At 44.8% G+C, this 16,663-nt stretch overlaps 1 protein-coding gene across 1 annotated transcript in view; it reads right to left on the bottom strand.

The window, feature by feature from the left end:
• Positions 1–841: 841 nt before the first annotated feature.
• The window catches only part of LOC141103792 (interleukin-12 receptor subunit beta-2-like), a 91,874-nt gene continuing 76,052 nt past the window's right edge, over positions 842–16,663 (bottom strand). Inside the window, exons 14-15 of the mRNA XM_073593779.1 lie at positions 11,750–11,840; positions 842–7,002 (exon numbers count right to left, since the gene is read on the bottom strand). Coding sequence (XP_073449880.1) covers positions 6,241–7,002; positions 11,750–11,840 — 853 coding nt within the window. The 3' untranslated portion in view covers positions 842–6,240. The remainder of the gene's footprint in view (positions 7,003–11,749; positions 11,841–16,663) is intronic.

Below are 16,663 nucleotides of genomic sequence, written 5' to 3' on the forward strand. Positions count from 1 at the left end.
GGGCCAACCTCTATTGATTGCAATGTAACATCCAGAGGGCTACTCAATAGACATGTGCACTGCCGAAAAATTACATTGTCTTTGTTTCATTTCTTTTTTGTGTTTTTTTTTTTTTGTTTTTCGGGTTATTCGTTATGATCGCAATTCGTAAATTTGAGAATTCAAAATCCCAAAATAAGAAAGAAAATCCGAAAATTCACAAGAATGACTAACTAATAATAACTATCAAATTATAGGTATTGGAATTTCCTTTCAAATTTGTCTGTTATGCCCCGTACACACGGTCGGACTTTGTTCGGACATTCCGACAACAAAATCCTAGGATTTTTTCCGACGGATGTTGGCTCAAACTTGTCTTGCATACACACGGTCACACAAAGTTGTCGGAAAATCCGATCGTTCTGAACGCGGTGACGTAAATCACGTACGTGGGGACTATAAACGGGGCAGTGGCCAATAGCTTTCATCTCTTTATTTATTCTGAGCATGCGTGGCACTTTGTCCGTCGGATTTGTGTACACACGACCGGATTTTGTTGTCGGAAAATTTTATCTCCTGCTCTCCAACTTTGTGTGTCGGAAAATCCGATGGAAAATGTCCGATGGAGCCCACACACGGTCGGAATTTCCGACAACACACTCCGATCGGACATTTTCCATTGGAAAATCCGACCGTGTGTACGGGGCATTAGTGTTTGTAACTAATACAAATTTATCCGAAGTTCCGAATTATCCGAAATAACACATGGAACGTAACAAATTAATAATAATAAATAACAATAATAATAAAAACTTTTTATTATTACTATTATTTATTATTATTAATTTGTTACGTTCCATTTGTTTAGATGCGGTATTCGTTATTTCAGATAATTCGTAACTTCGGATAAATTTGTATTTGTTACGTTCACTAACAGCCAAATTTGAAAGGAAATTCCAATACTTATAATTTAATTATATCACACACATAGGTTGGACTTGATGGACTTGTGTCTTTTTTCAACCTCACCAACTATGTAATCGTTCATTATTAGTTAGAAAATCCGAAAAAATTTGAAAGAATAACTAACTAATAATAACTAACTATTAAATTATAAGTATTGGAATTTCCTTTAAAATTTGCCTGTTAGTGAATGTTACGAATACGAATTATCAGAAATAACGAATGCTGTATCTAAACAAATGAAATGGAACAAATGAATAATAAATAACAATAATAATAATAATAATAAAAGTTTTTATTAATTTGTTCCATTCCATTTGTTTAGATGTGGCATTCGTTATTTTGGATAATTCGTAACTTCGGATAAATTCGTATTTGTTATATTCGCTAACAGCCAAATTTGAAAAGAAATTCCAATACCTATAATTTAATAGTTAGTTATTATTAGTTAGTTATTCTTTCAAATTTTTGGGTTTTCTAACTAATAATAACTAACTATTAAATTAAATTGAACGTAATCAATTAATAATAATAAATAACAATAATAATAATAAAAATTATTATTATTATTTATTACTAATTTGTTCCAATCCATTTGTTTAGATGCGGCATTCGTTATTTCGGATAATTCAAAACTTCGGATAAATTCGTATTCATTGCGTTCACTAACAGCCAAATTTGAAAGGAAATTCCAATACCTATAATTTAATAGTTAGAAAATCAGAAAATTTGAAAGAATAAATACCGTAACTATTAAATTATAGGTAGTGGAATTATTGGAATTGTAACGAATACGAGTTCATCCGAAGTTACGAATTATCCGAAATAACGAATGCCGCATCTAAACAAATGGAATGGAACAAATTATTAATAAATAATAATAATTATTATTGTTATTTATTATTATTAATTTGTTACGTTCCATTCGTTTAGCTAAGGCATTCGTTATTTCGGATAACTCGTAAGTTCGGATAAATTCATATTCGTTGCGTTCACTAACAGCCAAATTCGAAAGGAAATTCCAATACCTATCATTTAATAGTTGATAATAGTTAAGTTATTAGTTAGTTATTATTTCAGATTTTCTAATTTCGAATTTATGAATATTTTACGAAAAAATTATTAAATGGATTTTCGTTAATTCGGATATTTCTGGATGAATGATTTTGTCAAAATTCGTTAAAAAACTAATTTGGAACGAAACGAACTGCACATGTCTGCTACGCAAATTGTCAGTGGTAAGTCCGTTCCACATACAGTTTGAGTGTTGAAGCCACTCCCCTTTTCGTACAATTCTCACAGCGGGACACTTTCTCCATTTAAAAAACATCCTGTATTCTTTTAAAATTAATACAAGACATTCTGTGATTGGACAAGATGTAGTGGAATCACAGAACAACTTGTATTCATTGAAGTTCTTAAAATGGAGGAGGTGCTGAGCGAGCAATCCTGCTATGAGAACTGTACGAGACGGAAAGTCACAGCGGCACCAACCAGGACAGCACAGCTCAGGCTGTATGCAGCTTGGAATTAGGGTTGCCACCTGTCCGGGATTCACCCGGACAGTCAGGGATTTGAATCATGTGTCTAGGTTTCAGGCAGACTGAAACCCGGACACATTATTAGGCTGGACTTGATGGACTTGTGTCTTTTTTTCAACCTCACCTACTATGTAACTATGTAATTATTCAAACCGGGCAGTGGCTCCTCAAGTAACCAAGATAGTCACACAAATCTGTTGCCATCCGGGAGCTGCAGGCCTCTGTCTTGGGGCAAGTTCGGCATCACTGGGTGGCAGGGTGATGGTGTCAGAAAGAGCAATTTGGCCACACCCACTGTTCGCTGCGGCACGCTATGGACACCAAATTAGTACTCTCCTTGGGGCACCCAAAGGTGTCCCAGGCCGCTAAAGTGTTCGGGTTTGGCTTGAAGAAAAGGTGGCAACCCTACTTGGAATAGCACTGACAATTTGAACCTTCTCAGTAGCTCTCATAGCAATCATTAGAAGTAACCACACTGGCCCCAATATAACATTTTACAAAACCATTTTTCCCGGAGTTCAGTCTTTTTTCCTGCCCAGACTTAGGCTTTAATGCCCCCTCCCAACAGATCCCTTCGCTCCTTCACCGCTCCGTTCAGCTACCTGGGCTGAAGGCACAACCTGGAGCTTCCATGGGGGGGGGGGAGCATAGGATTCACTCCTGTCCCTCCCACAATGCAACATTGGTTGCCTGAACAGCCAATCGTCAGACCGCAGTGCTGTCACATGAGGGTAGAGGGAGGGTTCTTAGCCATGTGTAAGCTCCAACCAGAACAACTAAGAGCTTACACAGGACTTATTTTCCTCAGTCCCACAGGTGATCAGAGCAGGAGGGGAGAGGAGGAAAAGCGAGGATGTGCTGCTGGGAAGGAGCGGCTTGGGTAAGCCTATTATCAGAGCAAAGGTTGACTTTAAAGAACTTTTTACAAGCTGTGAACTGGAGTGGATCAGAACCACTAATGACAATAATGCCTCTGGAAACAGACAGACATTTACCCCAATTAATGCTATGTCACACGTTTCAAGTTTAACTTGCACAGAGAGATATACACTATATTATCAAAAGTATTGGGACGCCTGCCTTTACACTCACATGGACTTAATGGCATCCCAGTCTTAGTCCGTAGGGTTCAATATTGAGTTGGCCCACCCTTTGCAGCTATAACAGATTTAACTCTTCAGGGAAGGCTGTCCACAAGGTTTAGGAGTGTGTTTATGGGAATGTTTGACCATTCTTCCAGAATCGGAATTGTGAGGTCAGGCACTGATGTTGGACGAGAAGGCCTGGCTCGCAGTCTCCGCTCTAATTCATCCCAAAGGTGTTTTATCGGGTTGAGGTCAGGACTCGGTGCAGGCCAGTTAAGTTCCTCCAGCCCAAACTCGCTCATCTGGCTCAAATCATTTGGTGGAGGGGGGATTATGGTGTGGGGTTGTTTTTCAGGGGTTGGGCTTGGCCCCTTGGTTCCAGTGAAGGGAACTCTTAAGGCGTCAGCATACCAAGACATTTTGGAAGAATGGTCAAACATTCCCATAGACACACTCCTAAATCTTGTGGACGGCCTTCCCAGAAGAGTTGAAGCTGTTATAGCTGCAAAGGGTGGGCCAACTCAATATTGAACCCTACGGACGAAGACTGGGATGCCCTTAAAATTCATGTGTGTAAAGGCAGGTGTCCCAATACTTTTGGTAATATAGTGTATGAAGGTTGCCATCCCTGACCTCCTGAAATTGTGAGTTGCCTGGTTGAGGATCAGTGGAGTAGTTTTAGCGAAATAGATTTTGCCAAGAAATTACTGTATGAAATTTTCTTGAAAATAAATAAAATGGGTTTGTTATTTTTCTTTTATTTACAGAATGCTTGTTTCATTTAGAGTTTTTTTTTCCTTTTTGTGTATTTGAGCCTTATCTGTTTTTAGCTTCCTGTGTATAAAATTGTAAAAAAAATTAGGCCAATGAGGAGCCTAGCTTTATTTACATTTGTGGTTAGGAAGTGGTAAAAACACATTGGATCACGTATTTGGAGCCCCCTACTGCTCCCCAGTATGGACAGAGGTGTACACATGCCGCAGCTGGGATGCTTTGCATTGCGACAAGGCAAAATATCTTCTCCCCCCAGTACCACCCTCTAAACACAACCCATTCAACTAAATGGGGCTGCGTTGCAACCAGTGCAGGCTTTTAGGGGTTAAACTGGTTGCCAAGGAGGCGATACAATGCCAGCTCACCACCTGTCAAACACCCTTTCAAGAGTGATCCACTGTATATCGCACTTAAGAGGGCAATGCTAGTGTAAACGAACCCTTACTGCTATCCATTAGAGCAATGGTCTCCAAACTGTGGCCCAGGTGCCAGAGGTGGCCCTTTGCTTGCTTTTATTCGGCCCTTGGGGCACCATTTCATCCGCTGACACCAGCAATGGAGCACAATCCCCCCCCCACACACACACACACTGAAACCAACAAAGGGGCACAATTCCTCCCAATGACCCAGACAACGGGGCAAAATTCCTCTCAATGACACCAGCAATGGGGCCAATGACACCAATGATGGAGCACATTTGCTCCCAATGACACCAGCAATGGAGCACAATTCCTCCCAATGACCCAATTGATGGGGCACAATTCCTCCCAATGACCCCAACGATGGGGCACAATTCCTCCCAATGACCTCAACGATGGGGCACAATTCCTCCCAATGACCTCAACGATGGGGCACAACTCCTCCCAATGACCTCAACAATGGGGCACAATTCCTCCCAATGACCTCAACGATGGGACACAATTCCTCCCAATGACCCCAACGATGGGACACAATTCCTCCCAATGACCCCAACGATGGGGCACAATTCCTCCCAATGACCTCAACGATGGGGCACAATTCCTCCCAATGACCCCAACGATGGGGCACAATTCCTCCCAATGACCCCCAACGATGGGGCACAATTCCTCCCAATGACCTCAACGATGGGGCACAATTCCTCCCAATGACTCCAACGATGGGGCACAATTCCTCCCAATGACCTCAACGATGGGGCACAATTCCTCCCAATGACCCCCAAAGATGGGGCACAATTCCTCCCAATGACCTCAACGATGGGGCACAATTCCTCACAATGACACCAAAGATGGGGCATTGTTTACTCCCTCTGATTCGGGGACATTTTCTACTCCCGATAGCCACAGTCCAGCCCCCCCTAAAGTCTGAAGGACATAAAACTGACCCTTTGTTTAGAAAGTTTGGAGACTGCTGCATTAGAGGCTTCCTTAGAGAGATTTCCCTTCACAGGAATGTCCTGATGACATTTTCATCAGACAGGAAGAGAGGGGAGCTTTGCAACAGGGAAAGCTCCCCTCTCGTCAATTACAGGGGTTCTAAACTTTCTCTAGTCTACGAAAGAAAAGCATTTCTAATTTGTCAGAGTTGCTGTTGGAGAGTTCATCTCACTTCCTTCCGCTGTCTTCACTGATCGAAATCTCCCAATTTTCATAGAAAACTGCAGTGAAATGAAAATTCTCAGTCTCAGTCATCCCTTTTCAATACTTTGTTGAGTCATTGACCTGGAATAAGGATGCAAATCAGAAAGTCAGTGAGGTCAAAACTCCCGATCTGCATACTTCTTGCAGACCAATGACTCGAAGTAGTAAAGCAAGAGTGTATTCGTGACAGCCAGGCAACTAGCAATTTCAGCAATAGCAACCTCCATATTGTCTAAGGTTTCCTTTAAAGCTGTCTGATGAGAACAATACGCCACACACATATTATGTTCCCCTTGCAAACATTTGTGGAAAGTACGGATCTGTGTCCTGTAATCCTCTGTGGTCCAGCAGTAAGTGGCAATTTAGCTTACTGCTCAGTATATCTGCCATTTCCGTGAGGTCGCGATACTTCTGATGCTCACTCCATGCGGCCATACTGGCCATCACCTGCAGGGAAGTAGAGTCATCCTCCAGTGCTCCATCATGAAGTACCTGCAGGTCCATCCCTTGGAACAAACTGAAATCCATCTGGAAGGTGTCGTTCCTATCTGAGCCATCAATTGGCCCATCCAGTCTTGGAGCTTCTCTCTGAATGTCCAACAAATGGAAGGGACTACAGTATGAATCCTGACTCTGTAGGTTTGGTCGGGCAGCTTGCGGGCGATAGCCAGACATGTGCTCTGTCATATTATCCATTGCGATCTGAAGAGGTGGGCCAACCTTGGCCATGTGCTCCACCTTATTGTCATCTGTTGGGCGATAGCCAGATGTTTGCTCTGTGAAATTATCTGCTGTGGTCTGAAGAGGTTGGCCAACCTCAGCCATGTGCTCCACCATATTGTCATCTGTTGTGGTCATAAGTGGGACAACCTTATCTACAAGCTCCACCACAGTATCATCTGTTGTGGTTTGAAGAAGTGGGTGAGCCTCGGGTGTCTCCCTGATGATGGCGGCATACTTAAACTGTAGGGCTTCCTGTACATCTGTGATTTCTGGGTCACTGTATGATGGGTTGGGGAAGGAGACAGAGTCCTCTGGTTTCTCCTGGATTGAAAAATAATAAGATATATTATTTCAATGGATAATAGTCTGGATTACAGACTTAGTGTTAAGATGCCTTGCAGCCATGGGGTTCTAGGCCCAACTCTAATTCCTGTGATCTGCATGGAGTGTCTATGTTCTTTCCGAGTTCATGCGAACTTCCTCTGGAGGCTAAGGCCCCTTTCACATGGGCATCATCATTTACTGATGTTTGCTCAGGAACTTGTGACGCCCATGTGCAAGGGGACAAAAACTGTGTGTAAAGACCTGATTAATGTTCAGTATAGGCGAGTAAAAGTGCGTAAGCATATAGACAAGTAAAATCCTTTCTCATTGTCCGTATTGTAATATACTCATTTACGCTCCTGTAAACATGCTTATAAATGAGTAAACATCACAACACTCTCCTCTCTGCAGAGCAGAGACGGACACAGTCCCACTCTCCTCTCTGTGCAGAGCAGAGATAGACACAGTCCCGCTCTCCTCTCTGTGCAGAGCAGAGATAGACACAGTCCCACTCTCCTCTCTGTGCAGAGCAGAGATAGACACAGTCCCACTCTCCTCTCTGTGCAGAGCGGTGATGGACACAGTCCCACTCTCCTCTCTGTGCAGAATGGAGACGGACACAGTCCCACTCTCCTCTCTGTGCAGAACGGAGATGGACACAGTCCCACTCTCCTCTCTGTGCAGAGCGGTGATGGACACAGTCTCACTCTCCTCTCTGTGCAGAGCGGTGATGGACACAGTCCCACTCTCCTCTCTGTGCAGAACGGAGATGGACACAGTCCCACTCTCCTCTCTGTGCAGAGCGGTGGTGGACACAGTCCCACTCTCCTCTATGGGGAGATCGGATGAAAAAGGACCGCCTGTCCATTCTTCATCTGATCATATCTGATCCGATACGCCAGGCGGATAGAAAATAGGACCACCATCCGTCTGGTTTTTGCGTACCAGGATCAGATCAGATAGCAGCAGATGTCAGCGGACATGTCACCACTAACATCCGCCCCTCCATAGGGGAGACTGGAGGGTCCCATCAGGTCCGCCTGAAAAACTGATAGGCGAACCTAATTGGACAGCCTGTCTGAAAGGGCCCTAAGGCTCTCTCTTCCCTCTGGAGGGACAACCACAGTTGTTTCCTCGAGGCCATGCCAGGTACTCTTTGAACTCCAGCAGCCAGCATCTTCAAAAATACCCCCCGCAGGAGGAGAAATCCCTCATTTCTTTCCATCTCCTAGCCTAGGGATCTCCAAATTACGGCCCTCCAGCTGTTGCGGAACTAGACGTCTCAGGAGGCATTGTAAAACTCTGCCATTCGCAGACATTACTAGGCATGATGAGAGTTATAGTTCCTGAACACCTGGAGGGCCGTAGTTTGGAGACCCCTGTCCTAGGCCCTAAGGCCTGGAGAGAAAGACAGATCTTTCACAGTGACAGCCTCACGGGGCAGAAATGCATGGGGGGAGAAGACGGAACAGGAAAAGTGCCAAATATGGTTCCCCCAAAAAGTTCCCCCAACACACATCAACAGGCCCCCCAAGCCTGCTGATTGGCTAGGTCATTAACCTCATGACCTCTGGAAGATTTACTCCCCTTCATGACCAGGCCATTTTTTGCAATACTGCACTGCGTTACTTTAATGGACAACTGCGTGGTCATGCAATGCCGTACATAAATTAAATGTAGGTCTTTTTTTTCCCTCTCAAAGAGAGCTTTCTTTCTGGGTTTTTTATATTTTTTGCGCTTTAGACAGAAAAAGACCGACAATTTTGCAAAAAAAAAAATAAAATTTTTTACTTTCTGCTATAAAACATATCTAATACATTTTTTTTAAATCTAAATTTAGGCCAATACGTATTCTGCTACATATTTTTGGTAAAAAAATCCTAATAAGCGTATATTGATTGGTTTGCGCAAAAGTTATAGCGTCTACAAATTATGGGATATATAATGGAATTTATATTTATTCTTTTTTTTTAATACTAGTAATGGTGGCAATCAGTGACTTATAGCGGGACAGCGATATTGCAACGGACAATCTGACACTAATTGACACTTTGTGGGAACCAGTGACACTAATACAGTGATCAGTGCTAAAAAATATGCACTGTCACTGTACTAATGACACTGGCTGGGAAGGAGTTAACCATCTAGGGTGATCAAAATGTTAAATGTGTGCCTATCCAGTGTTTATGCGTGTACTGTGTGCTGCTACTTTTCCTAAGGGATGTGCTAGATTTAATTCCCTGCTTTGCAGAGAAACAAAATCCACCACATGCCTACTGACAGGACGGAGCTCTGCATTGTTTACATATGCAGAGCTCCGTCCTATATCTCTCCTCTGGGATTAGCAGGTGCCAGTGCACATCCATTGGCCGGCACCCGCTGATCGGCTTCTGCTGTGACTAATCACAGCAGAAGCAGCGTGCGCGTGCGCATGCCCCCTATGCAGAACTGTAGAATAATATATAAATACGTGAACCGGTTAAACATTCATAACACAGAATGACACCTTTCTAGCACACCCTGCTGGAGCAAGCTCAAACTGCAAGTGGCAGAGCAAATACACTCCACACTTAGAGATCACTCCTGCTGAGGTGCAGATAGACTGACTGCAGCCCATTGCTTCTTACAGAAACACAACAATGCAAAAGGGAATTTAGTAAAAAATATGACATCCCTATTCCCTATACTATTCCCTATACTGTAACTATGTAGCCAAAAGCTTGTAAACTTCCCTTAAATGATTGAGTTCAGGCATTTTTAATTAAAGGTACATTTAATGCTAGAGTATAAAAAGACATTTTAGACGATTGTGTGCTTTCAACCTTGTGATAACAGTTTGGGGAAGACCCTTTTTTTGTTCCAGTATGACTGTGCCCCTGTGTACAAAGCCAGCACTACAAAGACATAGTTTATTGAGTTTGGTGGAAGAACTGGATGGCCTGCACAGAGCCCTGACATCAACTGAACATCTTTGAGATGAACTGAAACCTCCATTGCTGTTAGCAATCATTGGGCCCCCGTACAGCCTTCCTGATGGGGTCCCCCCAACCCCGCCTCTGCCCCCCCCCCCCCCCCCACAAGGTGCAGCAGAACAGCAGCACTGACTTTATCTGCCTACGCCCCAAAAATGAAAAAAGTTCCTCCTCTGCTCTCACATCCCGGGCCCCTTTGTTTACCTTTTTGGGGCCCAGGAAAATGTCATTTAACCACTTTCTTACTGGGCACCTAAACCCCCCCCCGCCCAGACCAATTTTCAGCTTTCACGTTTTGAATGACAATTGCGCGGTCATACAACACTGTACCCAAATGAAAATTTTAAATTTTTTTTCACACAAATAGAGCTTTCTTTTGGTGGCCCCCTGGGCACGCCTATGGTCTAGAGCAGTGGTCTCCAAACTGCGGCCCGGGGGCCACAGGTGGCCCCTTGCTTGATTTTATCTGGCCCTTGGGGTATTCTTCTCCACACAGTCAGCAATAGTTGGATATTTCCTGTCACTTGTACCGGCGATGGGACACTATGCTTTTTATTGATATCAATGATGGGGCACTATTCCTCCCACTGACACCAAAGATGGGGTACTATTCCTCTCACTGGCACCAATGATGGGGCCCTATTCCTCCCACTGACAACAATGATGGGGCACTGTTCCTCCCACTGGCACCAATGATGGGGCACTATTCCTCCCACTGGCACCAATGATGGGGCACTATTCCTCCCACTGACAACAATGATGGGGCACTGTTCCTCCCACTGGCACCAATGATGGGGCACTATTCCTCCCACTGGCACCAATGATGGGGCACTATTCCTCCCACTGATACCAATGATGGGGCACTATTCATCCCAGGGACACAAATGATGGGGCACTATTCCTCCCAGGGACACCAATGATGGGGCACTATTCCTCTCAGGGAAACCAATGATGGGGCAATATTTCTCCTACTGATACCAATGATAGGGCACCATTACTGCCACTGACACCAACGATGGGGTACTATTCCTCCCACTGACACCAAAGATGGGACACTATTCCTCTCACTGACACCAATGATGGGGCACTATTCCTCCCACTGGCACCAATGATGGGGCACAATTCCTCCCACTGACACCAATGATGGGGCACTATTCATCCCAGGGACACTAATGATGGGGCACTATTCATCCCAGGGACACCAATGATGGGGCACTATTCCTCCTACTGATACCAATGATAGGGCACCATTACTGCCACTGACACCAACAATGGGGTACTATTCCTCCCATTGATACCAAATGATGGGGCAATATTTCTACCACTGACACCAATGATGTGGCATAATTCCTCCCATTGATACCAATGATAGGGCACCATTACTGCCACTGACACCAATAATGGGACACTACTCCTCCCTCTGATACCAACAATGGGGCACTATTTCTCCCCCTAATACCAAAGATGGGGCATTGTTTACGCCCACTGACACCAAGACATTTTCTCCCTCTACTGGCCACAGTCCGGCCACCCTACAGTTTGAAGGACAGTAAACTGGCCCTTTGTTTAGAAAGTTTGGACACCCCTGGTCTAGAGGGGTGAACACAGGCAGGGCTGACAACACCGCTTGGGATTTCAGTGCGGCGGAGGCAGTGTTGTCAGCACACTGTGCAGTGAGACCACCATACAAAACAGAACATGACATTTCAGGCAGTTCTCTACATAATGACAAATGTAAAGGCTTAAAGCAGCTTAATATAAAACACAATTACCTGTAGGAACTGCACTGCTACACTGTTCCTAACATTGGGGTACTCTTCATATAGATATTTGGGTACCCAGAGCCTTAGTATAGATTTTATCCTAAAAAAGAAAAGACAAGAGGATATGTTAAAGGTACGTGATCTTCATTGTCTACATAAGTGCTATCATTTAATAATGTGTGACAGTGCGAGGTCCTGCCATGGTGTGAGATTAGGAAAGGGATATGGAAAGGACACATTCAGGATTCTCAAAGTTATGGTTTGGGAGGTTCCATTGTGTGTATTGTGAGCGGAGAAAGCCGCGTCCTGGGGACGAGAGGACGAACGACCTGAGCCCCGTCTCTGATGCATTTTGCCCCACCCATCGGGGGTTAATCATGGAGATGGCGGAGTGGAGCAAGACAATTATACATCATCAGCCGCTCGTAAAGCATTAAAATAATTGTGCAACACATGGAAGCGATACTGAAAAAAGTTTTTCAAACAGATCGCTGCCTCCTGACAATGATGTAACCAGATTATGATGACGGATTTTTTAAATATATATTTTTTTTAAATATGATAATGGGCAGTGATGGTGAACCTTGACACCCCAGATGTTTTAGAACTACATTTCTCATGATGTTCAACTACACTGCAGAGTTCGCCGTCACTGATATAGGGTATAGCGACTAGGCCCTAACGCAACTGTGGATGGGTGCGACTTGGATACGACTTTGGCTTTGAAACGGTGATAATGGACAACTGTTGCACACAAGTTGCATTGTATAACATTCAGGTACGGCTTTCATGCAACTTCTAATGCCGCGTACACACGAGCGGACTTTTCAGCATCAAAGGTCCGACGGTCTTTCCAACAGACTTTCGAACGACCAGACTTGCCCACACACAAACGGACTAAAGTCCGTTCGAAAGTCCGTTGGTTTGAACGTGATGACGTACGAAGGGACTAGAATAAGGAAGTTGATAGCCAATAGCTGCCCTAGCGTCCTTTTTTGTCCGTCGGATTAGCATACAGACGAACTGATTTTTCGACCGGAATCGAGTTCGTCGGAAAGATTTGAAACATGTTCCAAATCTAAAGTCCATCTGATTTTCAACAGAAAAAGCCAGCTGAAGGTCCGATGAAGCCCACACACGGTCGGATTGTCCGACGGATTCCTTCCGTCGGACCAGTCCGGTCGAAAAGTTCGCCCGTGTGTACACAGCTTAAGGGTTAACATTTAAGTCTATGACCCTCAAGTTGCATAAAAGTCGGACCAAAGTAGTGAATGAATGGTTATCATTGGAAAACATGGGGAACGACTTGTTGTGGGAACAATCTGGGGATGGTCCCTTCCTGTTCCAACATGACTGCGGACCAGTGCACAAAGCAAGGTCCATAAAGACATGGATGAGCAAGTTTGTGGTGGATTAACTTGACTTGCCTGCACAGAGCGGAGACTGCGAGCCAGGCCTTCTCGTCCAACATCAGTGCCTGACCTCACAAATGCCCTTCTGGAAGAATGGTCAAACATTCCCATAGACACACTCCTAAATCTTGTGGACAGCCTTCCCAGAAGAGTTGAAGCTGTTATAGCTGCAAAGGGTGGGCCAACTCAATATTGAACCCTACGGACTAAGACTGGGATGCTATTAAAGTTAATGTGTGTGTAAGGGCAGGCGTCCCAATACTTTTGTTAATATAGTGTATATATACACATACCAGTGGCGGCTGGTGCTCAAAATTTTTGGGGCGCAAACAAACTGAAAAAAACTATCAGTTGCAGCCATACTGTGCCCATCAAACGCAGCCACTGTGCCCATCAATTGCAGCCACTGTGCCCATCAAATGCTGCCACTGTGCCCATCGAATGCTGCCACCGAATACCGTCACTGTGACACCCCCCCCTCCGCTCACCATCTGCCCAGCACTTACCCTGTCTCGGTGGGGCAGTGGGTGACGGCGGCGAGCGGTGTCCTCCATGTGTCTCCTCCCGTCCTCTCCTCCTTGTTTCAGCCAAGCAGGTGACGGGTAACAGACCCGAGCACCTGACTGGCGGAGAGGCGGTTCAGTGCTAGAAAAGCGAATATTAATTTGCTGTTCTAACACACTTGGGTGAACTGCAAGCACAAGCATGGCGCTCGCAGGTCTCCTTTTTTGGCGCCTATTAGAGCCTATGGCTCTAATCAGGTGCTTCAAAAACACACACACCCCCGCCACTGTAATTCAGGGGCCGGGCGCCAGAATAGGGGGTGGCAGCGGTGGCCATAGATAGATTCATGCTATGCATGAATCTATCCATTGGTCATAGAGGGGGGCATAGAGGGGGGCTGGAGAGAGGGGGCAGCGCCCGTACGCCCTTATAAACGCACCGCCACTAACACATACTCTATACACAAATTTCTATTTTTACTTTTGCTGTCTTGTAAAATAAAAAGCCAACCATCCTCAGACTTTGCATTTGGGCATTTTGTGAAAAAAAAAACGCACATTGTGACTTCTTCCTATGTAGACAATTAAAAAAATTGTAAATTCATGAGAACTAACAAGAGTCTAGGCTTTACAAATGCATTTTTACATGTAGCAAAACTCTAACCAGTTCAGACTATTGACTTGCCCAGGAAACAGCTATAGGTGTGAAAATGCTGTGGGTGAACCAGTTCTGCAGAATTGCTCTTAGGTTTTGGTTAAGCTGAGGAGGGCTTATGCCAGCTTTAAAAAAAAACACAAAATCTTCTACAGCATTTGCAAGCTTTACTGCAGGAAGCCCCCACTCAAAATGACCCTTTATTTTGGGTGGAGGGTCCTGGCGGCAAGCTGTATGTTACGTGATTTCATATTGTTCAAGACGCAGTCTAGAAATTACTGTATAGTAGGGCTGGGGAAAAAAAATCGATTGAAATCTTGAATCGAGTTGAGAAGTCAAATCGATTCAAAATTTAAGCAAACCGATTTTGTTTTTTTCACCGCGCCGGTCCTGAAGAGCTGCGGGCAGGAGTTTTCAGGCCAGGCCGCGGCTTCGCCTAAAAACTCCTGCCCACAGCTCTTCAGGACCGGCGCAGTGTCCAAAAAAAAAAAAAAACTCGATTCGAATCGTGAATCGAGTTTTTTTTTAAGGAAATCACAGATTTTTTTTTTTGTGGAAAATCTCCCAGCCCTACTGTATAGCGTGCCCTCCACCATGGCACATGGCTATTACCCAACAACTGAAAAGGACCTGTACTGTGGTGCAAAAAATGCCAGACGGGGAGCGAAGAAGAAGGTACCAGTATTGCCTGTGGTCTTCCTCCAGCTGATCTTTTTTCCCCCATTACTGGCTTTACCGTGCTTTGCTCTGCAATGTGTCGCTATGTGGAGGCAGCCATCTTGGAAAAGGCAAAGGGCTTTGTGTCCCCCCCCCCCCCCCCATGTCAGAGCTGTTCCCCTAATGACTGGTGTGGAAATATTCAATAGACAGCAGGAGAGGAAGAACATATCCACAGAATGAATGAAGCAGAAACAGGGAGATCCTTGCACTTCAGGTCCTCAGGTACAGATTCCCCTCCAGCAAGCAGAACAGTGACTAGTACAGTAATAATCAAATCACATTCCTAATATCCCGAGACTAGCAGTCAGAGGCAGCAGTATCATAGATCAGCTGTCCCAGGGTGCAGTTTTGTGGCAGACACTTTTTCCTGGGACCGGGAGGGGGGGGGGGGGGGGGATTTCATGGAGTTGGCCCTCAGCCTCCCTTTAAATCACAATCTCCTATTACAGCACAGTTGTCCCACAGTGTCCTCAGTTCCCCTTCACATCACAGCCCCCGCTTTACAGTGCAGTGCCCTTTACATTAATGTAAAGGGCACTGCACTGTAAAGTGGCTCCGTGACATAAAGGGCACACCTCCCTACTTTTTGAGATGGGAATGAAGGACACCTATCAGCAAAAGTATGCAGGCATAGGGCACACCTTGCCACGCCCCCTTAAAGGAGAATTGTACAAAAAAAAAAAACAAGATTGGTTAAACCCACAAGGGCTTTTTTTACCACTACTATTCCTTTATATTGGCTTTTGAAATTTACAAATGCAGCAATTTAGGAATCAGAGTTTAGCGCTAGAAAACACTTTTTGAAAGATAAAAAGTGCATTTTATATACAACTATATAGATCAGACCAAAATGAGGGACAAATGAGGAGGAATGAGGGACAGAGGGACATTGCTCCAAATGAGGGACAGTCCCTCGAAATCAGGGACAGTTGGGAGCTATGTAAAGGGGACTGCACTGTAAAAGGGCATTGTGATATAAAGGGGACTGCACTGTACAGTGCCCTTATGATTACAGTGCCCCTTTACAGTGCAGTCCCCTTTATATCACTGTGCCCCCTTTACATTACAGTGCCCCTGGGAAATCACAGCCCCCCCAATCCCACTGCCCCTTGCAGTTGTGCCCCCCCTTTCCTCTCTAACATCACTGCCCCCTTTCAATCTCTGCCTCCTCTGCACCTTCGGCAGGGCAGAGGCAGTTATCAGCCCGTGTGTCCGATCCCCGATCTCCTGCCCCACCAGTGATGTCATCCTATCAGCAGGGCAGGAGGAGTGGGAGGAGCTGCAGATCTGAAGACTTGTCAGCCACTTCAGCTTTCCTTTAAAACTGTAGACCAGCCATTCTCAACCAGGGTTCAACGGAACACTAGTGTTCCTCCAAAGGTTGCTAGAGGTTCCTTGAGCAGCAGCTAATTGACCTCCTATTTGATGGTGTCTTCACAGATCCAGGTCCATCACCATGTGATAGAGCCAGTAGCGTGACACCAATTATCTTCAAAGTGTTACTAAACCCAGGATATCTGGTCTCCCGCAGTACACAGAACATGGAAATGACATTGATTTAGTAAATATAAACTACTAAATACCTTTTCTCATCAGCAGTCTTGTGACTTCTATCAGTGTCTGGTTAAGCCCA

The sequence above is a fragment of the Aquarana catesbeiana genome, linkage group LG07, assembly GCF_042186555.1.
Source record: "Aquarana catesbeiana isolate 2022-GZ linkage group LG07, ASM4218655v1, whole genome shotgun sequence".
NCBI classification, from domain to species: Eukaryota; Metazoa; Chordata; class Amphibia; order Anura; family Ranidae; genus Aquarana; species Aquarana catesbeiana.